Raw genomic sequence first — 23,766 nt, 5'->3', positions numbered from 1 at the left:
TTCCTAAATTATACCATCTCAATCTTTAACATCTATCTTTCTTTCTGATTTCATTTATGTCCTCAGCCCTCCTCCCTCTATCATTCTCACATGCAGCTTCATCCAGTGTTTTAACATAATTATATTACAGTTAGGTAGTATTGTGCTGTCCATTTCTGAGTTTTTGTATTCAGTCCTGTTGCATAGTCTGTATCCCTTCAGCTCCAATTACCCAATATCTTACCCTATTTCTATCTCCTGATGGTCTCTGTTACCAACAAAATATTCCAAGTTTATTCACTAATGTAAGTTCATATCAATGAGACCATGCAGTATTTGTCCTTTAGTTTTTGCCTAGTCTCACTCAGCATGTTCTCAAGGTCCATCCATGTTGTTAGATACTTCATAAGTTTATTCTATCTTAAAGCTGCATAATATTGTATCATATGTATATACCACAGTTTGTTTAGCCACTCGTCTGTTGATGGACATTTTGGCTGTTTCCATCTCCTTGCAATTATAAATAATGCTGCTATAAACATTGGTGTGCAAATGTCCGTTTATGTCTTTGCCCTTAAGTTCTTTGAGTAGATACCTAGTAGTGGTATTGCTGGGTCATATGGCAATTCTATATTCAGCTTTTTGAGTAACTGCCAAACTGCCTTCCACAGTGGTTGCACCATTTGACATTCCCACCAACAGTGAGTAAGTGTGCCTCTTTCTCCACATCCTCTCCAGCACTTGTCATTTTCTGTTTTGTTGATCATGGCCATTCTGGTGGGTGTGAGATGATATCTCATTGTGGTTTTGATTTGCATTTCTCTAATGGCCAGGGACATTGAACATCTCTTTATGTGCCTTTTGGCCATTTGTATTTCCTCTTCTGAGCAGTGTCTGTTCAAGTCTTTTTCCCATTTTGTAATTGGGTTGGCTGTCTTTTTGTTGTTGAGTTGAACAATCTCTTTATAAATTCTGGATACTAGACCTTTATCTGATATGTCGTTTCCAAATATTGTCTCCCATTGTGCAGGCTGTCTTTTTACTTTCTTGATGAAGTTCTTTGATGCACAAAAGTGTTTAATTTTGAGGAGTTTCCATTTATTTATTTATTTCTTCAGTGCTCTTGCTTTAGGTGTAAGGTCTATAAATCCGCCTCCAATTATAAGATTTATAAAATGTTTCCCTGCATTTTCCTCTAACTGTTTTATGGTCTTAGACCTGATGTTTAGATCTTTGATCCATCTTGAGTTAACTTTTGTATAGGGTGTGAGATACGGGTCCTCTTTCATTCTTTTGCATATGGATATCCAGTTCTCTAGGCACCATTTATTGAGGAGACTGTTCTGTCCCAGGTGAGTTGGCTTGACTGCCTTATCAAAGATCAAATGTCCACAGATGAGAGGGTCTATATCTGAACACTGTTCCATTCCATTGGTCAATATATCTATCTTTATGTCAGTACCATGCTGTTTTGACCACTGTGGCTTCATAATATGCCTTAAAGTCAGGCAGCTTGCTACCTTCAGCTTCGTTTTTTTTCCTCAAGATACTCTTAGCAATTCGGGGCACCCTGCCCTTCCAGATAAATTTGCTTATTGGTTTTTCTGTTTCTGAAAAGTAAGTTGTTGGGATTTTGATTGGTATTGCATTGAATCTGTAAATCAATTTAGGTAGAATTGACATCTTAATTATATTTAGTCTTCCAATCCATGAACATGGTATGCCCTTCCATCTATTTAGGTCTTCTGTGATTTCTTTTCACAGTTTCTTGTAGTTTTCTTTGTATAGGTCTTTTGTCTCTTTAGTTAAATTTGTTCCTAAGTATTTTATTCTTTTAGTTGCATTTGTAAATGGAATTCGTTTCTTGATTTCCCCCTCAGATTGTTCATTACTAGTGTATAGAAACACTACGGATTTTTCAATGTTGATCTTGTAACCTACCACTTTGCTGTACTCATTTATTAGCTCTAGTAGTTTTGCTGTGGATTCTTCAGGGTTTTTGGCATATAGTATCATATTATCTGCAAACAGTGATAGTTTTACTTCTTCCTTTCCAGTTTTGATGGCTTGTATTTCTTGTTCTTGTCTAATTGCTCTGGCTAGAACTTACAACACAATGTTGAATAACAGTGGTGATAGTGAACATCCTTTACTTGTTCCTGATCTTAGGGGGAAAGTTTTCAGTTTTTCCCCATTGAGGATGATATTAGTTGTGGGTTTTTCCTATATTCCCTTTATCATTTTAAGGAAGTTCCCTTGTATTCCTATCCTTTGAAGTGTTTTCAACAGGAAAGGATGTTGAATCTTATCAGATGCTTTCTCTGCATCAATTAAGATGATCATGTGGTTTTTCTGCTTTGATTTGTTGATATGGTGTATTACATTAATTGATTTTCTTATGTTGAACCATCCTTGCATACCTGGGATGAATCCTACTTAGTCATGATGTATAATTCTTTTAATGTGTTGCTGGGTTCGATTTGCTAGAATTTTATTGAGGATTTTTGCATCTATATTCATTAGAGAGATTGGTCTGTAGTTTTCTTTTTTTGTAATATCTTTGCCTGGTTTTGGTATGAGGGTGATGTTGGCTTCATAGAATGACTTAGGTCGCTTTCCCTTCACTTTGATTTTTTTGAAGAGTTTGAGCAGGATTGGTACTAATTCTTTGTGGAATGTTTGGTAGAATTCACATGTGAAGCCGTGTGGTCCTGGACTTTTCTTTTTGGTAAGCTTTGTAATGACTGATTCAATTTCTTTACTTGTGATTGGTTTGTTGAGGTAATCTCTTTCATCTTGAGTCAAAGTTGGTTGTTCATGCCTTTCTAGGAAGTTGTCCATTTCATCTACATTGTTGTATTTATTAGCATAAAGTTGTTCATAGTATCCTGTTATTACCTCCTTTATTTCTGTGAGGTCAGTGGTTATGTCTCCTCTTCCATTTCTGATCTTATTTATTTGAGTCCTCTCTTCTTTTTGTCAGTCTTGCTAAGGGCCCATCAATCTTATTGATTTTCTCATAGAACCAACTTCTGGTTTTATTGATTTTCTCTATTGTTTTCATGTTCTCAATTTCATTTATTTCTGCTCTAATCTTTGTTATTTCTTTCCTTTTGCTTGCTTTGGGGTTAGTTTGCTGTTCTTTCTCCACTTCTTCCAAGTGGACAGTTAATTCCTGAATTTTTGCCCTTTCTTCTTTTTTCATATAGGCATTTAGGGCAATAAATTTCCCTCTTAGCACTGCCTTTGCTGCATCCCATAAGTTTTGATATGTTGTATTTTCATTTTCATTCGCCTCGAGATATTTACTGATTTCCCTTGTAATTTCTTCCTTGACCCACTGGTTGTTTAAGAGTGTGTTGTTGAGCCTCCACATATTTGTGAATTTTCTGGCACTCTGCCTATTATTGATTTCCAGCTTCGGTCCCTTATGATCTGAGAAAGTGTTTTGTATGATTTCAGTCTTTTTAAATTTGTTGAGACTTGCTTTGTGACCCAGCATATGGTCTGTCTTTGAGAATGATCCATGAGCACTTGAGAAAAAGGTGTATCCTGCTGTTGTGGGGTATAATGTCCTATAAATGTCTGTTAAGTCTAACTCATTTATTGTAATATTCAGATTCTCTGTTTCTTTATTGATCCTCTGTCTAGATGTTCTGTCCATTGATGAGAGTGGCGAATTGAAGTCTCCAGCTATTATGGTAGATGTGTCTATTTCCCTTTTCAGTGTTTGCAGTGTTTCCCTCATGTATTCTGAGACATTCTGGTTCGGTGCATAAATATTTATGATTGTTGTGTCTTCTTTTTGAATTGTTCCTTTTATTGTACATAGTATCCTTCTTTGTCTCTTTTAACTGTTTTACATTTGAAGTCTAATTTGTTGGATATTGGTATAGCTACTCCTGCTCTTTCCTGGTGTTATATGCATGAAATATCTTTTCCCAACCTTTCACTTTCAACCTGTGTTTATCTTTGGGTCTAAGATGTGTTTCCTGTAGACAGCATATAGAAGGATCCTGTGTTTTAATCCATTCTGCCAATCTATGTCTTCTGATTGGGGAGTTCAATCCATTAACATTTAGTGTTATTACTGTTTGGGTAGTACTTTCTTCTGCCATTTTGCCTTTTGTATTTTATATTTCATATCTAATTTTCCTTCTTTCTACACTCTTCTCCACACCTCTCTCTTCTGTCTTTTTGTATCTGTCTCTAGTGCTCACTTTAGTATTTCTTGCAGAGCTAGTCTCTTGGTCACAAATTCTCTTAGTGATTTTTTGTCTGAAGGTGTTTTAATTTCTCCCTCATTTTTGAAGGACAATTTTGGTATAGAATTTTTGGTTGGCAGTTTTTCTCTTTTAGTAGTTTAAATATATCATCCCACTGTTTTCTCGCCTCCATGGTTTCTGCTGAGAAATCTACACATAGTCTTATTGGGTTTCCCTTGTATGTGATGGATTGCTTTTCTCTTGCTGCTTTCAAGATCCTCTCTTTCTCTTTGACCACTGACATTCTGACTAGTAAGTGTCTTGGAGAATGTCTGTTTGGATCTATTCTCTTTGGGGTACGCAGCACTTCTTGGATCTGTAATTTTAGATCTTTCATAAGAGTTGGGAAATTTTTGGTGATAATTTCTTTCGTTAGTTTTTCTCCTCCATTTCTCTTCTCTTCTCCTTCCGGGACACCCAGAACACGCATATTTGTGCGCTTCATATTATCATTCAGTTCCCTGAGTCCTTGCTCATATTTTTCCATTTTATTCCATATAGTTTCTGTATCTTGTCAGATTTCAGATGTTCCATCCTCCAGTTCACTAATCCTAACCTCTGTCTCTTGAAATCTACCATTGTAGGTTTCCATTGTTTTTTTCATCTCTTCTACTGTACTTTTCATCCCCATAAGTTCCGTGATTTGTTTTTTCAGACTTTCCATTTATTCTTTTTGTTCATTCCTTGCCTTCTTCATATCCTCCCTCAATTCATTGATTTGGTTTTTGATGAGGTTTTCCATATCTGTTCGTACATTCTCAATCAGTTGTTTCAGCTCTTGTATCTCATTTGAACTATTGGTTTGTTCCTTTGACTGAGCCATATCTTTAATTTACCTGGTGTGATTTGTTATTTTTTGCTGGCGTCTAGACATTTAATTACCTTAATTAGTTTATTCTGGAGATTGCTTTCACTTCTCTTACCTAGGGTTTTCTTGCTAGATAAATTTGTTGTCTTTCTGTTCTTTGACCTTCAGTTCACTTTTTCCAGACCTCTAGCTTCGGTTTTGTTTAACAGAGGAGAATTTTTCAGTTCTTGTTTTCTTGTTTCTTGCCCTGCTTGTATGGTGCCTTTTCCCTCCCTACCCTTAGGAGGGTCTACGTAGGTATTATAGACTCCAGCCGGGTTTTCTCGGACTAAACTGGCCTCCTATCAGGGGGAAGGGGTCACCTGCGTCAGTTTTCCCTGCGGGTGAGACCCAGCAGATTAAAAGACTTTCCTGTGAAGTCTCTGGGCTCTGTTTTTCTTATCCTGCCCAGTATGTGGTGCGTCTGCCTGCGGGTTGCACCAACAAAAGATATTGCGGCACTTTTAACTTTGCAAGACTCTCCCTGTTGGGGGCGTGGTGGAGACAGAGGAGAGCTTGTAGGCTGGTTTTAATGGCTTCAAATTGCCATGCCCTGGGGTCTGAATTCCTTGAGAGAGGGATTCCACCTGAGTTGGGCTTCACCTCTCCCCTGGAGAAGGCACAGGTGGGAGACAGTCCTGAAAGCAGCCCGTTTCTGCCTATGCCTGGGGCAGTTGTAGCCCGAGAAGTCCCGCCGCTGAATCCAGAGGCTGCCTGCCAAGTCTCTGTAAAATCACAGCCACTAAAACCTCTGTTTCCTCCCCCTTTCCTCTTTTTCCGTGAGCTCAGTGAACGAACTCCGCTTGACCAGGTTTAGAGTCTCTTTCCTTTCCCTCTGGGAAGCCACCTGTCGGGGAGGAGTGCTGGGCTCCGGCCGCCACAGCTTGGGAAAATCACGGTTTTGGGGAGGCTTGCAGCCAGTCCAGCTGGTCCAGACTGGGGTACGCTTTGTGTCCCCAGGTCACTGACGTGGCTCCGGGAGCTGTTCTGTACTGTTTCTGATTATTTAGTAGTTGTTTTGGAGGACGAACTAGAATGCGCACATTGCTAAGCCACCATCTTGACTCTACTCCAATTGATTTTTTTACGTTTTTGTTTATTCTGAGTAGTAATCCTGTTGTCATATGTATATAAATACATTTATATTTATTGAACTATATATTCTTAATTTATGTATTGGGTTTTCACTTCATGGTGTCTTCATGAGCTTAAGTTCTTAAATGTGGCAAAATTTATCAGACAGCCATATATATATATGTTTTCTTGGAGGGGGAGGTGCATGGTCAAGGAATCCAACCCGGGTCTCCCTCATGAAGGGTGCATTCTACCGCTGAACTACATGATCCTTTATATTTTCTATTTTGTATGTCTTAAGAAATCCTTTCCTGTAGTGATGGCTTGGAGATACTGGCCTTTATTTCCAGAAAGGGATTTAAAGCAGATCTGGTTTTCATAATATTTTTCTTAGAGTTCAGTGCCTTTGGGTTATTCTGATACCAATTAAGAGCTAAAAATGTGGAGAAAAAAAGTCTTTGTACTAAGGTAACAGGAAGCTGGGTTTCGTGAGGAGATGATTTAAGACAACCTTATTGCAACGTATATATGTTGGTCTGTTTTTGTTTGTTGTTTTCTCGTTTTGTCTGTCTGTTTTTGTTCAGAGGGAAAAAATAGATTTGTTTTTGTTTCTGATTCCCTGTATTTCTGCTTTTTGTTTTGTAGATACAAATCCAATTCTGCCCAGCTGCTTGTTGAGGCTCGAGTTCAGCCCAACTCATCAAAACATGTGAGTGTCTCCTACTTATGTGGGGTTCTCCTAATACACATGGCTCTTACTGTGACTTACAGTGTCACTGAGAACCATCTTTGCTTTGTTTATAGTGTGACATGCTCAGAATGTTTGTTCCAATGTAGGCCTAACTTGTCTATTTCTGTTATAGTTTGAAAAATTTCCTCATAGATGAAGAGTAAATCATTCCCTGTCTTTGGGTCCCCTCTCCAGCCTCACCTTGCTCTCTGTACTTAACACGCAGCCTGGGCTTCATTCCTGCTGGGTGCTTTGCTGTTCAAGCTCAGAACATGCCTCTTTAACTCTGCATTTGCCTTCTCTGGTCTGGAATGTCTAGACCTGTTCCCATCTTTGCCTGTGGGAGTGGAACTCAGCCTTAAAGATCCAGATCCATAGTTGCTTCCTTCATAAAGCTGGTTTCCTGTGATTACTCCCTCCACACTCCCGTGGTTCTGTCTTTAAACATTTACATGTATATTGTAGCTATTCACTAATATATTTTTTCTTCCCTAATAAATTGTAAGTGCTCAAAGGGAAGGAACCATATATTACAATGGGTAGCACTTTCCTGTACATCTTAGAAATTCAATAAACATTTGTTGAATGAAGGAGGACCATGATGAAAGAGCTCTTAGAACGAGGGTTGAAGGTGCAGATCTCTGCATCACTTCTGCAGCCTCTTAGAAGAATTTCTAGGAGCATACTGGATAAATATGAAAATACAGTCTTTTTCCTTGGATTGTTTTTTGTATTTCCAGGGAACTAAGGAAAACCTAATGTAAACTTGTAGTGGACTTTTCTACTGGTTTGTGGGTTGGGGCAGGGTTCCTAGATTATCTCTGTCTGCCAATGTGTGTAAATGACATGGATTCTGGAGTTCAAATTTTATAATTATTTGCCCACTTCTGAGAATATTTTCTCCTCTAGGAGCCTCCCCTGTCCCTCTAAATTAATTACATATGATACCTCTTTGATGTGTTAAGAATGAGTTGTAACTTGGTAAAAGCTGTAATATTTTGTTGTTTGGGCATATTGATATGGAAAAACTACTTTCTCAACAAGTAAAACTGGGCTGTTAAAAGCTTTACAGACAGTCTCTAAGAACCTTTGTGACAGGGTTTGTGGTACTTGTTGAGGGGCAATTCTGTGTTGTGCTGAATGAAAGCAGTTTACAGAGAAATCACATAGCCTGTAAAAGAAGTTGTTGGCGTAAATGACCTCCAAGGACACTGGCAATTCTGAAATCCTGCACTTGTCATCCTGATATTATAAACCAGTGTAAGCTAATTTCAGCTTTTCTGCTTTCTCTCTGCCTCTCTGAATCCTAGTGATTCTCTAAGTCCAGTTCAGGTGTTCCCCTGGAACTCTTCCTGGCATGTGTGTTCAGCACCCTTTGAACTCACAGAGGCCATACACTGTGTTGAGCTCTAGCAATTTGTGCCAGGTTCACCATCACCTCCTGTTCATCCAGCTGCATGAGGTACCCTTGTGGGCTCCTGGGACCTGGAGGCTCCTCTTTGGCTCATATGACTGTGCCTCTTCCCAGGTCCCTGCAGCCCATTCTCCTCACCACTGTGCGGTATGTATGCAGTTTGTGCGGAAGGAAAACCTACTCTCTCTAGCCTGTCAGCACCAGTTTTGCCGAAGCTGCTGGGAGCAGCACTGCTCAGTACTTGTCAAGGATGGCGTGGGCGTGGGTAAGTCTGCCACAGAATTTGTGAAAAGCTCAGCTAAACTTGAGTGTTTCCCCCTGAGCCTGATTGAGATTTTTATCATGAGAACCAATCGTTCTGAAATATGCCAGCCTAAACAGTTGCAGAGTCTTCCCTAGACATCACCAAAATGAGAACATTAAGGATATTATTTGGCACATATGTGAATGTGGCTGTTAGTACACAGCTACCTTCTTTCACTTTTGGGGAGAACTTTCGTGTAAGCTGCCTACGCTGCATTCATCCCCCAGGTGGCAGTTTTAACTCAGAAATATTCAGAGTTTGCTCTTATTTAAGTATTTTAGCATAAATCAGCTTTGATAACCAGTATTTCTTATACTATGATTTCCAAACCAAATTTGCATCATATAAATTGGTATTTGCAAAATCTCTTTGTGTTGGTGATGATCACATGATATTGAACATCAAAAAACTAAATTATTAGTCAAGAACTCTGTAGGTTTTTTTTTAATGATTTTGTTTTTTTAGTGGTGATGTGTGTGTAATTTTCGGTAATATTTTAGTTGCATCACTGTGCAAATATGTTAACTTCTCTCTTCTTTTCTTCAAATAAATTCTGTTACTTAAAGCGTTCCTTAATATGTATGGTTCTTAAATTTACTTGTTGGTTGAACCCTTAAGAATTGACTCCACTGGGCAAGTTTATTGTGTTTGATCTCCTGCAATATGGTTGTCCATGAGATTGTCTTTGTTCAATAGGAATCTCTTGTATGGCTCAGGACTGCCCACTCCGAACACCAGAGGATTTTGTGTTTCCATTGCTGCCCCATGAAGAACTGAGAGACAAATACAGGCGCTACCTCTTCAGGGACTATGTGGAGGTACACTCATCACCCTGTCATTCTGCTCTCTCTCTTCCTGAGCCTGCCTTTCATCAGCAGCTCACCACAGTTACTTACTTCATAAATTGGGCTGCCGTTAGATGCTTTCATTTGAAGAAAGTGCTTCATGTAGTTAAGATAAAATGGGGAACCACTTGAGTGGTAGTAAAGAGCATAGATCCTGAAGTTACATAGCTCGGTGGGTAAATCATAGGTCTCCTGTTTCCTTGGTGTGTGACCTTGGGCCCGTTATTTTACCTTTCTGAGCCTTGGTTTCCTCTTTGGTAGAGTGAACAGGCACCCACACCTTATACATAGACTGTTGTATGTCAGGAGAGGAACACAAGTCAGGCATGTCTTGGGTGTTGCTGTCCCATTTGGTTCCCTGCATGGTTCGGCACAGAGAAAGAGTATTGATTCTTGAGCCATTTGAAGACTTGCCTAGGATTCCTGCTTGGTCAGTTTTGAAGTCTTCCTGCTCTTTTAGTTTACCTGTCAAGGGTTGCTGACACTATGTAGCATAGTTTTCACTTCCGTCTTTTATGCCTAAGCTTATTGGATTGATTGATGGTCTGGATCTTTTCGTGCATGTGCTGTGGATAAACAGAAGGCCTCATTCCTTCTGCCATTTGCTACCTTTGGTTCCTGCCTGAGGGTCACTGAGCCCCTTAGCATTGTCTTAGGCATAACTGTTACAGAGCTATGTTCTTTTCCCACCCTAGTCCATAGGCACTACCATCACACAGAGAATTCTGTATTCCACTTTGTAATCTAACCTTAGATCATCAGCATTTTAGAGAATTGCTACTTAGTTTGAAGCTAAATGTCCCCAGATCCTCTTCAGTATCTGGCTGATGTTTGGTCTTCATGATGCCCATCTTGAATTCCTATAACCCTTTGATAAATGTCATCAGCTGAAAGAACAGAAGATGTTTGAGCCCTCGGGAATAGTCTAATTTGGATGTCTTCGTTGTTTTTTCTTGGTGTGTTCACAGAGTCATTACCAGCTCCAGTTGTGCCCTGGTGCAGACTGCCCCATGGTTATCCGGGTACAGGAGCCCAGAGCTCGCCGAGTACAGTGCAATCGATGCAATGAGGTCTTCTGGTAAGAGTGAGTGTGGGTGCTGAGCAATCCTGACTCATGCCTTTCCTCCCTCTCAGCTCCACTGCTGTTTCTCTATATGAGGGCAGGGCTGAAAGAGACAGGGTCTCTGAGCCAGAAGAGCAGCTCTTTTCCAAGAGGGCAGATGTGTGCCCAGCATCTCATATTCCATGAAGTGTTTGATAAATTCTTAGTCTAGAAACAAGAAAGTGGCACAGATGCTTGGAGAATGTGTTATGATTTATGTTACTAAGGCTCGTGGCCCCTAAATTGTGTGGGTCATGTGGGTGTGTTTCTTTCTACACAATTCTTTCTAAACAGATAACAGTTATAATTGGTGTAGCTTGGGCAGTCACTGCCCACCATCTTTCAGCATGTGCCAATTATCTTTTTAGGTGAAAGGCAGCGGTCCACATCTTGGAGCATAAACTTGGAAGCAAATTACAGAGTGGGGTGTGGAGGGCCATTTGTAGAGTGAAAAGGAAGCACAGAGAAATGTGTGAGAACATGATGAAGGGGATGAGGAGAGAGTACTCAACAAGGACTTTCCAGAGGAAGTGAAATCTGGGTTTTCACATAGGAGTTGCTGAGCTGCGTGTATGGGCAGGGAGGTGGGGTTGGCTCCATGCCAGGAATGTGAATGCCCTTTGACATCACTGAATTGTAATGCATAACTAGGAAGTGGTGGCAGATGATACCTATGAAGGGGCCAAGCTCTGCTTCTTGGAAGTTGCTACCCATAGGGGTAGATGAGGAAAGTCCTGTACCCAGGTGAAAGTTTGTTGGCTGAAATTAGATTTCCACATGTCTTCGAGCATTTTCTGTTTCTGGTATTGAGGGATTAGGGAACTTTTTCTACAGAGAATACAGGCTGAATGGATCATCTACCTCAGGAATCATTTGTCCATTCAATAAATATGAGAACTACTAATGTTTACTGAAAGCTTACCAGGTCACAGGGACTATCCTGATCACTTTACCTGTATCATCACATAATTGTATGATTAGCACTATTGTTAACCCTTATTTTATTGGTAAGGAAATCAACGTAGTAAACTCAGCTAGTGAATGGCAGAGCCACAATTTATGTCAGGTCTGTCGTCCTAATCATGCCTCCCTGGAGGAATTCTGGTGGGGCTTCAGAGAAATATACAAGGAAAGCAATGTGTGTGCATACATATGCTTGCCTTTCAAGACCTTTTTGAGGGACTCTGTGGTCCACAGGTTAAGAACCACTAATGTGGTTGCTTTTCATCCTTTGTGTTTCTTATTCTGAACTTCTCTCCTTGGGGCATATGATCAGCTGTCTGAGGGCCTTTATGATCCACAAAGTTGAGTTGGCTTGGACAAAAGGGAAAATGAAAACATGGGAGCCTGCCTGATCTGAAGAGTATTTGACTGTTTATCTTTTCTGATTTTAAGTTTCAAGTGTCATCAGATGCATCATGTCCCTACAGATTGCTCAAGTTCTGGCATTTGTACATCCTTGTATACACTTGTGGCTAGGAGGTGAGCTGAAGCTCCCAAAAGTGCATCTTGGGCCTGGCTTGGATGGATCTGAGCTGAGGCATCCTTCACAGGGCAACTCACCATACCTTTTGAGAGGCTGAGCTCCTCATTCGGCATCCTCTCAGGATCTTTAAAACAGAAACATTTCATTTGGGGGTGTATTGAGAGCATATCTTAGAATGGCTTAGATTGAAGAGAAGTTCACACAGTTTTTAGTGTAATCTTGGGTAAGTAAAGGCCCTCAAAGCCATTAGAATGACCTCTTTTTGAACAAAGCTCCAATTCATGATCTTATTGGCTTGAAGAAGAGAAAAACTGAAAACACTGGCTCTGACCTGACAAGTATTTGAATTTTTTGTTTGTTTGTTTGTTTTTTGTCTTCTTTTTTTAAGTTTCCAGTGTCGTCAGATGTATCACGCCCCCACTGACTGTGCCACAATCCGGAAATGGCTCACAAAGTGTGCAGATGACTCTGAAACAGCCAACTACATTAGTGCTCACACTAAAGATGTAAGGACTGTATTTTATCTTTCCTGGATCTGCCCTCCTGAGTGCTGCCCATCTGAGAGCAGAACACCAGGGCCCCAGGGCCCTTGGTGGGGGCTATAGTCCCTTGCCCAGGCTTGGCAGAGTTTGCAGTGGTTTATTGTAGGATGCTTTGTGTGCTTTTTTTTTTTTTTTTTTTTTAATAAAATGCTAAAGTGTCTGGAAAAGCTTGACCTAAAGGGAAGCTAATCAGAAGAAAACTAGGCTTTATTGAACATCTGTCAGGTGTAACAGCCCTGGGAAGGTGGTGGTTAACAGCCATACCTGATAAATACCAAGACTGTGGTGGAAGCCCAGATCTGCTCAATTTTTTCTGAAGCTTCCTTTGGGAAAGCCCAACCTGTGTACCCTTGAGTCCTAGGTAGACTTGCAACTCAGAGCTGTGCCTTCTGCAGGTCATGCCCTGAGTTGCAGAGCTGTGGCCATGATATTAAATGTAATTCTACTTCATGGCAGTGGGAGAGCACAGCATCAGACTGGCCTCTGTTTTACTGCCTGGGGTTGCTAGCATCTCTGAAATGAGGAAGTTGGGCTTTTAAAGGTTGTTTCCTTGCCCTCTTCTGGAAGCAGAAGTCTGGGCAAGGTTACCAGGACTTAGTCCAGCGTGGCAGCTCTTGTGCTTCTTTGGTGGTCCCTTTAGGCAGGAGGCAGGCTCTGCTGACTCAACCTGATCTTAATTTGAGTAGTGTCATGGCAGCTACAGATGGTAGAAGACTTAGCGGGGTTCAGCTGGTGCTTGGAGTGTTTTAAAGCCAAACATGCTGACCTCATTTCCTTGAATTGCTGTTCCAGCCTCAGCGACTTGCCACATTTAAGTGAGACACTCCTCCCCAGAAGTGCTCGCACGATGAGTACTGGGCACGGGCGCCAGGATCTTTATGTAATTTGTCTTAGAACTGGCCTGATCGTGTGTGAGCCTAATGGCGCTCTTCTGTCTCCTCAGTGTCCCAAGTGCAACATCTGCATTGAGAAGAATGGAGGCTGCAATCACATGGTGAGCAGAAGTGTGTATACTTTGTATTTGTGCCATGAAGATTTTAGTCTACGTGCCCTTAATATATTCTGTTCTGTTTCCCTCTCACAGCAATGCTCCAAATGTAAACACGGTGAGTTCCACGTTTGACACACAGGGCCCAGTGGTACGGTCTGTTTCTTGTGCTTGGGTTTCCATTGCTTATTTAGTGAGTACTTTTGTATTGAAATGACAAAACAGAGGGGAGCGTCAGTTACTTCTTGTCATAATAACTGACATAAGCAGCTCTTTATTTATATTTTTTATTTTGGTCCCTTTTATAATCATACTGTCATCTTGCTGATCCATGTAATCAGAAATCAAGTTTGGGATGACTCTTAGACCTTCATAATCCTCAGTCATTCAAGAAGATTTTAGTGTGTTCTTATTCTTATCTTGGCAGGTAAGCAGCATGGGGTTTATCTGTGCAACCTTACAGACATCTTCTGGAGCAGTAGTACATGGTTTTACCAAAGCTAGTAAAATAATAGTTGTCCTTTTGAAGTTCAAGTTTCCAGAGGGAGTTTTGATTTGTCTTTTCAGGCCTCCTTCTGTCAGGAACAAATTACAAATACAGAACCTTTTGGTTCTGCTTTCTGTCCTGCCAGATTGAGTGAAGAAACAGAATTCCTTCAAGTAGAAAATATGTCCAAATAGGTCTCCCACACATCTGCTTGGATGTTGACCAGGAAACCCTGAGAGTTTGTTATAAGGACCCTTGCTGATGCTATTCCGGTATTTTCCCAGAAGCCCTCTGTAATCAGAGTGGACATGGCAAGGTCTTAGAAGGGAGCAGTTAAGTATAGAGTGAAGGCAGGCCAAGAGTAGCAGTATATTTCCTTGGTAGGGGTTCCATTTTCTCTCTCAGTATGTGTGTTTGAGTGAGAGGGAAGCGTATCGCAAACTTAAAACAGTGCATGAGACACATGTACAGTTTAAAGAGGAATGTCAGCTTGAATACCACATTCCCAGTACCTAAGAAGCCCCTGTATGCCTCTCCTCATACCTCACCACCCAGAGTTAACCACTATCTCTTACTTTGCTGTATAATTATACCACCTATACAAGTAACCCTAAGCAATTATTACTGTTTTAAAAGAAGCATAAGCATGCACAGGTAGTTTAGTGGTAAAATTCTTGCCTGCCATGCAGGAGACCTAGGTTCGATTCCCAGCCCATGTACCCCAAAGAACAAACAAAAAAGATTAGCAAGCATAACCTACCTGATTAAGGAGAAGGCAATACTGCCACTGTTAGATAAAGGCTTCCATGAGAAGAAAAGTTGGAAGGTCTTTGGGTCTGGCTTTAGCTTCCCTGATACTTTAAAAGAGTTCCTTTTGGGAAGTCAGTAAGCCAAGTTAGGAGAGCGAGTCCTGGGAAAGACAGTTTACCAAAATCAGGTCTTTGGCAGAGACAGACTGAAGACCATGTACTGGACATCCAGCAGAACTGTGGCTGGCCTCTCTATTAGACTTCAAGAATTGCTTAGGTGTAGAACATGCATAAGGGGATCTTGATTTTTCCCACTTTACTTCCTTAGTGTGGAATCAGAATCCTAATTCTGGGTATAATCTATTGAGTAACTATAGGTTTTATAAAAATGTGTTCTTTAGAAAGAAAAGTCTTTATTCCCAGCTTCATATACAGAATATCTTCCAAGGATAAATGTTGTGAGGGTGGAAGGTGTTGAGGAAGGAAGTGTGTACTGGTAATGTGTATTTTAGACGTCTGAGTGGGCCTCAGTTGGACACATTTCTGCTCCTGCCACAGAGCAGACCACCAGTCTTTGTATGGCCAGTGTCTGCCTATGTTAGATTAAAAAGGCACAAAGCATGCATGCTCCTGGAACTGATAACATTTGTAGGCTGTGTTCATATCGGTAGGGACAGGCTACAGAAACAGTGGGATGTCACAGGAATGAGAGATGTATGTTGTCTCTGAAAAGAGGCACCCTTGGGAAGTTCTAGTCAGGTGACACACACACACCAGAACAGGGTCCCTGTGCTTTCTTTGCCTGTGCCTTTAGAGGAATGTGAGATTGTTTTGTGGTACAAATAAATTATTCTCTCTTCTGTGCAGACTTCTGCTGGATGTGTCTAGGAGATTGGAAGACCCACGGCAGCGAGTACTACGAGTGCAGTCGGTACAAGGAGAATCCTGACATTGTTAACCAGAGCCAGCAGGCCCAAGCTAGGGAGGCCCTCAAGAAGTATTTGTTCTACTTTGAGAGGGTAGGTGTCCTCTCCTGCACCAGTTCCTCAATGGTGGGCTTCTTTCCCAGCTTACCTGCTGAGGTGGGATTCCTGATAACCGTTATCCAGAGCCAGACTTTGCACAGAGAAACCAGTGAATGGAGATCCTGCCACAGTTCTGGGTGTTGCTTCCACAGCTGGCTTTTTGGGCTGTACGGGACAACCAACACTGACAGGGGAAGACATGTAACCATGTGTAATGATAGATTGAAGGATGATAAAAGACTGTCTGTCTGACTGTTAAGATCTAGTGCCACCTTAATAGTCAGATTTAGAGGGTAATACCTCCCCAAGAAACCCTTCAAAAGCACACAAAACAGCACATTTGGTTTCTAAGTACAGTAGAATGGCTTTGCTCTTAGTCCTCAGAGCTGGAGCCCCATTGCCCCAGAGTAGAGTGAGCAAGCAGGCAGGCACCTGCTTTGGACAGTGTGAGAAGTGGGTACTGAAGAAACCTCTCCTGTGCTCTCAAGTATCCACAACCGCCATCCATAACTTAGAAGAGGGGGTGGCCATTCCCTGCCATCCAAGGTGTCTATCTTGAATTTCTGTCTCTCTGTACCTTCCTAGGACTCCTACAGTTTTCTTTCCTTCCTTCTTTGCTCTGTAGTGGGAAAACCACAATAAGAGTTTGCAGCTGGAAGCACAGACATACCAGCGTATTCATGAGAAGATTCAGGAGAGGGTCATGAACAACCTGGGGACATGGATCGACTGGCAGTACCTACAGAATGCTGCCAAGCTCTTGGCCAAGGTATATATTACACCACTCCTCCAATGCCTTGTGTAATGTCTGGCCCCGTTAGGCCCAGATCCTTGAGGGTGGGAGGCATTCAGAGTTGGGGGAGGAAAGGGTCAGCACTCTGTGCAGCCTCCATACTTCTGCTTATGATTCCACATTTACCTGCACTGTGCCCACTGAGGACCCAGCTCTGCTTAGATGTCCAGGGGATTTCCAAGAAGAGTGCCCCTCTACTTCTGCCTTCAGGGAGGTTGCTGCAGGGAAAACTAAGAGTCCTTTTCTTCTCCTTTTGTCCCCATTCATACATCACCCAAATAAGAGATTGTCTTTGGACAGGTTTAAGTTCCATATGTGGACTCTGAGGTCTGACTAGAGAGAGAGCCATTGAGACAGCTATTGGTAATAAGCTTTTTCACAGCTTGAAAAAGGAAACTTGGGTTTCCTGTGACCATGTTTGTTTTGGTTATCCCAGTGTCTTCCCTCCAGGCCGTCCTCTTTTGGCTTGGCTTTATTTCTTTCAGGTCCATACCTGTAGAACCAGGCTAATTTTCATGGTGGGGTAAAAGCCACCTGAGAATAACAGACCCAGGTCCCCTCTCTTCTTTCCTATTGCAGTGTCGATACACCCTGCAATATACCTACCCGTATGCATACTACATGGAGTCTGGTCCTAGGAAGAAGCTGGTAAGGCCAAGCAATCCCTCCACTCTGCCCTGTAGCTCCCAGATGTGCTCATGTCTACCAGCGCTTTGCAGGAGAGTGGGGACCATACCCTGGTCATTGGGGAGGGCAAAGTCAAAACAAAACTGTCTAGTTGTAAAATTCCATTTCTCCGCTTGGCATCTCCAAAATAGATCTCAGACGCCGGTGTTTTGTGTAGTGGTAAGGCGGATGAACCTACGCCCTGAGCAACCATATTTAAAAGGTGTTTGACTGAGGGTAGAATCAGCTCTGTGACCTCAAAAGTTGTATGGCCAGTTTTGAGGCCAAGGCTCATGCTTTGGAAGGGCTCCTGGCCCACATGTCCCTAAACTATAGTTGGATATGTATAGTTGACTACTTTACATTTTTGTTTAATTCTTCACTTCAATATGGCTTATATCCTCCCCAGTTATAAAGTAATGAATGTTTATTGTTTAAATGTTGGAAAATACAGTAATACATTTTCACCATTTAATCTCACCAGAAATAAATTACTTGTTAGCATTTTCTAGCCTTTTAAAATTAATATTATTTATATAATTTGAGTTTCTGAATTTATATACAGCTATCATCATTTATCAGACTGGTAAATATAATTTTAAATGGCTGTGTAAATGTTCCATTATATGGTTGTATCGTTATTTGTTTACTGTCTTTCAATATTATAAATAAGACTGAGAAGAACATCTCTGTGCATACTTTATTTTCTTATGTGAGATTCCTAGATGTACAACTTAACAAGCCAAATGGTCATCTTTAAGGCTCTTGATTTGCAGAAGGTCTGAAGAAATGAGATGTATTTAGTGAAAACAGTGTCTGAGAATATCCATTTTGACTTGCTTTTGCAGCGTCTGTTTTTCTTATATGTTGGGAGCATTCTCTTCAGTGGCTTAAATTCTTCCCCTTCCTTTGGGTTTGGAGGGTGAGTGTGGCCCTGCCAATTGGCTGTGTTCTTTGGGTAGCCTTTTGTCTAGATTCTGGTTCTGGGCTTAGATAATAACACTGCTCTCTGCTTCTGAGGACAGTATCAAAATTATCTATAGCTTGTGCGAGCCTGAGGTGCTGCATGTGCCCCTCCATCTGCAGGCCCTGCCCTGGCTACAGCCCCCTCTCCTTTTGACCCTCCTGCTCTGCCCATACAGTTTGAATACCAGCAGGCTCAGCTGGAGGCTGAGATTGAAAACCTGTCATGGAAAGTGGAGCGTGCGGACAGCTATGACAGAGGGGTGAGTGCTTGCTGTCCTCACAGGTCCTTGGGCAGAAAAAGAGGGAGGACTAACGTGGTAACAGGTGATAGTGTTATTGGCATGTGTACTGGAAGCTGATGCTGAGAAAGGTGGGAAGGGCAATACTTTTGATCCCTTTGGAGCCCTGACATGGTGGGTATAGCCTTGGCTGCTCCTTGCTCCTGCCAGTGGGCCATGCAAACATTCATCTTGCTTCTCTGGTACAGGACTTGGAGAACCAGATGCACATAGCAGAGCAACGGAGGAGAACACTGCTGAAGGATTTCCATGATACCTAGATCGGCACATGGATGGGCCGGGGTGAGGAAGATGTGGCGAGAGGTCTCCCAGCTGCCACACTGCATGCTGCAGGCTCTACTTTTCATGACCCCAGGCGACAGCCAGGGCCACCCTCCGGAGAGACACTGGCAACACACCTCTTAGTCGATTTCTGTTTTCTTCTCATCTTTTCGCTTTTTGTTTCTACCAGGGTACAGGCCGTGTTGAATTGGCCTCTTTTCAGGACTTTTAATTCCCCCTGGTGGTTGTTGGGAGGGAGGGAGAGTTTTTTTCTGAATGGCTATTAATAGTATTAGATCATTACAGTTTATGTAATTTTCAAAGGTTGTACGATTACACAAAAAAGGCAAACAAACCGTAGAATAACACAGAACCCTTTTTAAAAATAAATTGACATTGGAGTGTTTTACCCTCTACTATTTTACTTAGAACAAAACATATCCTGCCCACCCACCCTGCCTCAGAATATCTGTACTAATTGAGGGCCCCAGGCTGGCCTCTGCTTTCTGAATTCACATTTGGCCACAGCTGGAGTCTCGAGAGAAGATCCTGGGTGGTGGATGGTGGGGAATTCAGTTGGCTTGTGCAGTGGGTGTGGAACATAGGGGTCATATCATCTGTAGTCCTTATAGACCCTTCTGTGATCAGGAATCCCTGGGCAACGAGGAGACAGGAAATTCTTACCATGGATGTCATTGTCTGTGGTGGTGCTGCTGCATATCTGTGGGCTTATTTTTATTCTTGAGAGTGAGGCTTACTTGGGCCTGCTGCTGAGGTCAGAACCCATAGCGGAACACAGGTGCTTGTGGCCCTCGACTAGGCACATGGGTTCAGCATGGTTTTCTTTTGTCTCCTAAAGATAGAGATCAGTTTTTTAAAGGAATTGGTACTCAAGAGTAAATTTGTTTTATCTGTTCCCTTTTGTGCCAGTGTTCAATTGGTAGTAACTCTGTCTAGGGTTACACACGGTCATGCCTGGCACTGTGTGGTGCCCTCTCCGCTGGTGAACATCAGTCATAGTTCATGGCCCGCCCAAGGACGTTAGCATTCCTGACTCGGGCCAATTTTGCCCAAGTTTTTGTGTTATTCTGGAGGTGCTTCCAACAGCTGCCCTGGGAATGCAGTGCACTCCTCACCTGGTAGACCACCTTGAGGGTCTGGGAGTGAGTCTGAGGCCAGGAATGTCCTTGGTTTGTGGTTTCAGCTCCTACTAGAAGGGGCCAGCAGGGGGAGAGGGTCAGCTTTTAGGCCCAATTGAGCCTAGAGGAGAAAGTGGTTCACCTGGTACCCTGCACCCTGCCTGACCTGAACCTCGTCCTACAGTCCTTTAAAAACATAGATCTGTGATCCCTGGGGTTTCTGTGCCTCCTCTCTGAAGCCAGCAGAGCTGTCTATGCTCAAGACAAGGGCCTCTTTGACCTCCTGGGAATGCTGGTAGGAAGATCTGTGAATATTGTGTTGGAAAAACTTTTATCTTCACACGTTTTCACCTTTAGTCAGCAATTACCCAGATACTTTGTAAGCTGTGAAACTGAATCACCCTTGAAGACAGGACAGCTGTTACTCTGTCCTGGGAAACGTGGGCTGTAGACTCCCTTTCTACTTGCTCAGGTTTTGTCTCTTCCTGTTGTCCTCAGCCCAGCAAAGGAGGAACTGTGCTGTGGGGTGGGAGAAGGAGTTAGGAGCGTGGCAAATGAATGCAGAATGGAGCATTGGGGAACTAATTGTGAACAAGGAGAGTGCCTGTTGTGTGAGCTAAGTGTGGAGTGTGAATGCTGTTTTTACACATGGTGAATTCTGGTATCTGGAGCCTTACTCTCAAGTCTTTTCTGTGGCACTGCCATGGCACAAGGACCTGAGTTGCGACTCTGCCCCTGAGTCGTGCCCTGGGCATTTTTTGCACTGCACATCTGCCATGTTCCACACTTGCATCCAGTTGTGGCCATGACCACTGGAGCTGTAAGGGCTTCTGTGTCCAGACACAGCCTGTAGCCCTTGACCTCTGGAGAGCTTCCTTTCATGCCCCCAGTGGCTATTCTTTGGTAACGTTGTCAGGAAAATGGAAGAAGTCAGGCAGAAATTTTCTACCCTTCAAAGGATAAAAGACAAAGGAAGGCACAATGTTTTCATGAATTTACCGTATCTTTTTGCCTTTCTTCAAATAAAAAGTTATTTAAGGCAATGTCATCTGCTCAAAGTTGAGTGGTTTATTAAAAAATAAATTGTAAGTTTCTGATTATAAAAGTGCATGTGGAGTCTTTCTTCACAGGGACTAAATAACCTCATGAGTCAAAACCCCAAGGGTGGGTCTGGCCTGGCAAGCATCAGGCAAGGGCCTTCTTATTGATCATCTCCCTCCTCCAGAAGGCTGTGAAAGGCCCTACTAGCCTGACTTATCTCTGCCTTCTCTTTTTGGCTCTGGGGAGAGGGCACCTCTAAGTGGTATGTTTGGAGGGAAGTGGAATATCTTGGCAGTCTTGGCTATCCTTCGCTCCCTGAGGACAGGCTGAACCATTCCCCACTACGAGCAGATTCCAGGATTGCATATAAGACACTAAAGTGATTGCCCCACAGCATTTGCTGAAGCCACAAACCTCTTTTCAGGAAGAATCCTGTGTCCCTTCAAAGCAGATATGGAAGAGTGGAGCCATCAGGGGATTGCAGTTTCATGGGGACCCTGAGGGGTACAAGGAGAGAGCCCTGGACAGAAACTGGAGGTGTTTGGAGTCCAATCTCAAGGGTTTAGAGCAGGAAATGGGATTTGAGTACTGATTGAGGGATCCATACTTGCAATATTGGTACTGGTAACAATATCAGTGGGAGCTTAGGGATGAAGGCTCCAGAGCTGTGGGCAACATGCACAGGGCAATTGAGGCCGGAAGAGACCCCAGATCCTGTCAGTTTGAACTGCACAGCTGCTTCCTCTTTGGACTTGGGTTGAGCTGGGCTCCATGCTTGGCATATGGGCATACAATGGCATGCAGGCGATACATGGCTCTACCCTTCATGAGCTTCCAGTCCAATGGGGACACAGAATTGGTCACAGGTGTGTGTTTTCACTGGGGCAGCAGGGCTGAAAGACTACCCAATTGGCCCATCCATGCACAGAGCCACCCCAGCAGATCAGTAGGCAGATTACCATATCCTTGGCACTACAATTTGGTGATCTTGTAAAGAAATGGGGAGATAGTGCATTCTAGCACAATCTAGAGGAAGGACTTTCCATATAACCACCAGGGGTTCATATAACAAGTATCTTAGCATTGCTTCTCTGTGGAGCTCTATTCTGGACTTTAAAGACATGGCCATTGAGAAACTAGACATTAAATCACTAAGTGACTGAGCAAATACCCACTTAGTCCTTGCAGCAGCCCTATAAAGTAGGTGCTGTCACATTCCACATTATATTGCTGTTAAAAATTAGATATAATTTTCAGGAGATAGAAATAGGGTAGATATTGGGTAATTGGAGCTGAAGGGATACAGACTGCAATGGGACTGATTGTAAAAATTCAGAAATGGATAGCACAATACTATCCAACTGTAATACAATAACGTTAGAACACTGAAGCTGAATGTGAGGATGATGGAGGAGGCGTAGGGGCACAAGTGAAATCAGAAGGAAAGATAGACAATAAAGACTGAGATGGTATAACCTAGGAATGCCTGGAGTATATAATGATAGTGACTAAATGTACAAATTTAAAAATGTTTTGCATGAGGAAAAACAAAGGAATGTCAATAATGCAATGTGTTGGAAACAGATGGTAATTAAGTTTTAAAACTTTAACTTATATGTGAGACTAAAGCAAAAGTTTATTTGGTACAAAATTTATATTTTGACTAATGCATTTCCTATTATAACTTATGTGGACAGCTTTAGTTGAGCCCCATAAGTACATGGAACCTTGAGTAGGGCATGAGATTTTGTAGGTTTGTCCAGAGTGAAGCCTCGATAAATCCCAGAAGTATTTGAACAGTGAATCAAGTATTTGCGAAATCCCTTTGGGGGAATGGTGAAAAAGGGGGAAAATTCAACTTCCCCAAGTGGAGAATTCTTGTTATTCTTACAAGCAGTGGGGACAACCAAAGCAATAGGCTGAGCCCCCAATCTTGGGGTTTGTTCATGTGAAACTTAACCCCACAAAGGATAGGCTAAGCCTACTTAAAATTGGGCCTAAGAGTCACCCCCAAGAGAACCTCTTTTGTTGCTCAGATGTGGCCTCTCTCAGCCAACACTACAAGCAAACTCACTGCCCTCCTCCTGTCTACGTGGGACATGACTCCCAGGGGTATGGACCTTCCTGCAAAGTGGGACAGAAACCCTAGAATGAGCTGAGACTCAGCACCAAGGGATGGAGAAAACCTCAACCAAAAGGGGAAAGAGAGAAATGAGATAAAGTGTCAATGGCTGAGAGATTCCAAACAGTCGAGAGGTTATCCTGGAGGTTATTCTTATGCATTAAATAGATACCACCTTTTTAGTTAAGGTTTAACAGAGAGGCTGGAGGGCACTGCCTGAAAATGTAGAGCTGTGTTCCTGCAGCCATGTTTCTTGAAGGTGATTATATAATAAGGCTTTCACAGTGTGATTGTGTGATTGTGAAAACCTTGTGTCTGATGCTTCTTTTATCTACCTTATGGACAGATGAGTAAAAATATGGATTAAAAATAAATAATGGGAACAAATGTCAAAATAAATTTAGTAGATTGAAATGCTAGTGATCAATGAATGGAAGGGGCAAGGGGTATGGAATGTATAAATTTTGTTTCTGTTTTCTTTTATTTCTTTTTCTGAATTGATGCAAATGTTCTAAGAAATGATCATGATGAATATACAACTATGTGATGAAAAAAATGTTCATATTGTATGTTGATTGGTTTTATTAATAAAAAAATTAGATGTAATTTGCCCAACATCAACATTGCTAGTAACTAGTAAAA

At 42.1% G+C, this 23,766-nt stretch overlaps 1 protein-coding gene across 3 annotated transcripts in view; it reads left to right on the top strand.

Annotated features, from left to right (window-relative positions):
* ARIH2 (ariadne RBR E3 ubiquitin protein ligase 2) overlaps positions 1–21,066 on the top strand; it is a 57,413-nt gene extending 36,347 nt beyond the window's left edge. For 2 of the 3 annotated variants that reach the window (XM_077129378.1, XM_077129380.1), the window contains 12 exons: positions 6,811–6,874; positions 8,424–8,574; positions 9,310–9,431; positions 10,427–10,536; positions 12,435–12,552; positions 13,532–13,582; positions 13,673–13,694; positions 15,680–15,831; positions 16,463–16,606; positions 17,210–17,278; positions 18,383–18,522; positions 18,750–21,066. In XM_077129378.1, the coding sequence (XP_076985493.1) occupies positions 6,811–6,874; positions 8,424–8,574; positions 9,310–9,431; positions 10,427–10,536; positions 12,435–12,552; positions 13,532–13,582; positions 13,673–13,694; positions 15,680–15,831; positions 16,463–16,606; positions 17,210–17,278; positions 18,383–18,522; positions 18,750–18,774 (1,168 nt within the window). In that variant the 3' untranslated portion in view covers positions 18,775–21,066. The remainder of the gene's footprint in view (positions 1–6,810; positions 6,875–8,423; positions 8,575–9,309; positions 9,432–10,426; positions 10,537–12,434; positions 12,553–13,531; positions 13,583–13,672; positions 13,695–15,679; positions 15,832–16,462; positions 16,607–17,209; positions 17,279–18,382; positions 18,523–18,749) is intronic. The other variant, XM_077129379.1, reaches the window with a different exon arrangement.
* Positions 21,067–23,766: the final 2,700 nt, after the last annotated feature.

This window comes from Tamandua tetradactyla, chromosome 15, assembly GCF_023851605.1.
Source record: "Tamandua tetradactyla isolate mTamTet1 chromosome 15, mTamTet1.pri, whole genome shotgun sequence".
NCBI lineage: Eukaryota > Metazoa > Chordata > Mammalia > Pilosa > Myrmecophagidae > Tamandua > Tamandua tetradactyla.
This window is presented reverse-complemented; position numbering and strand designations above follow the sequence as displayed.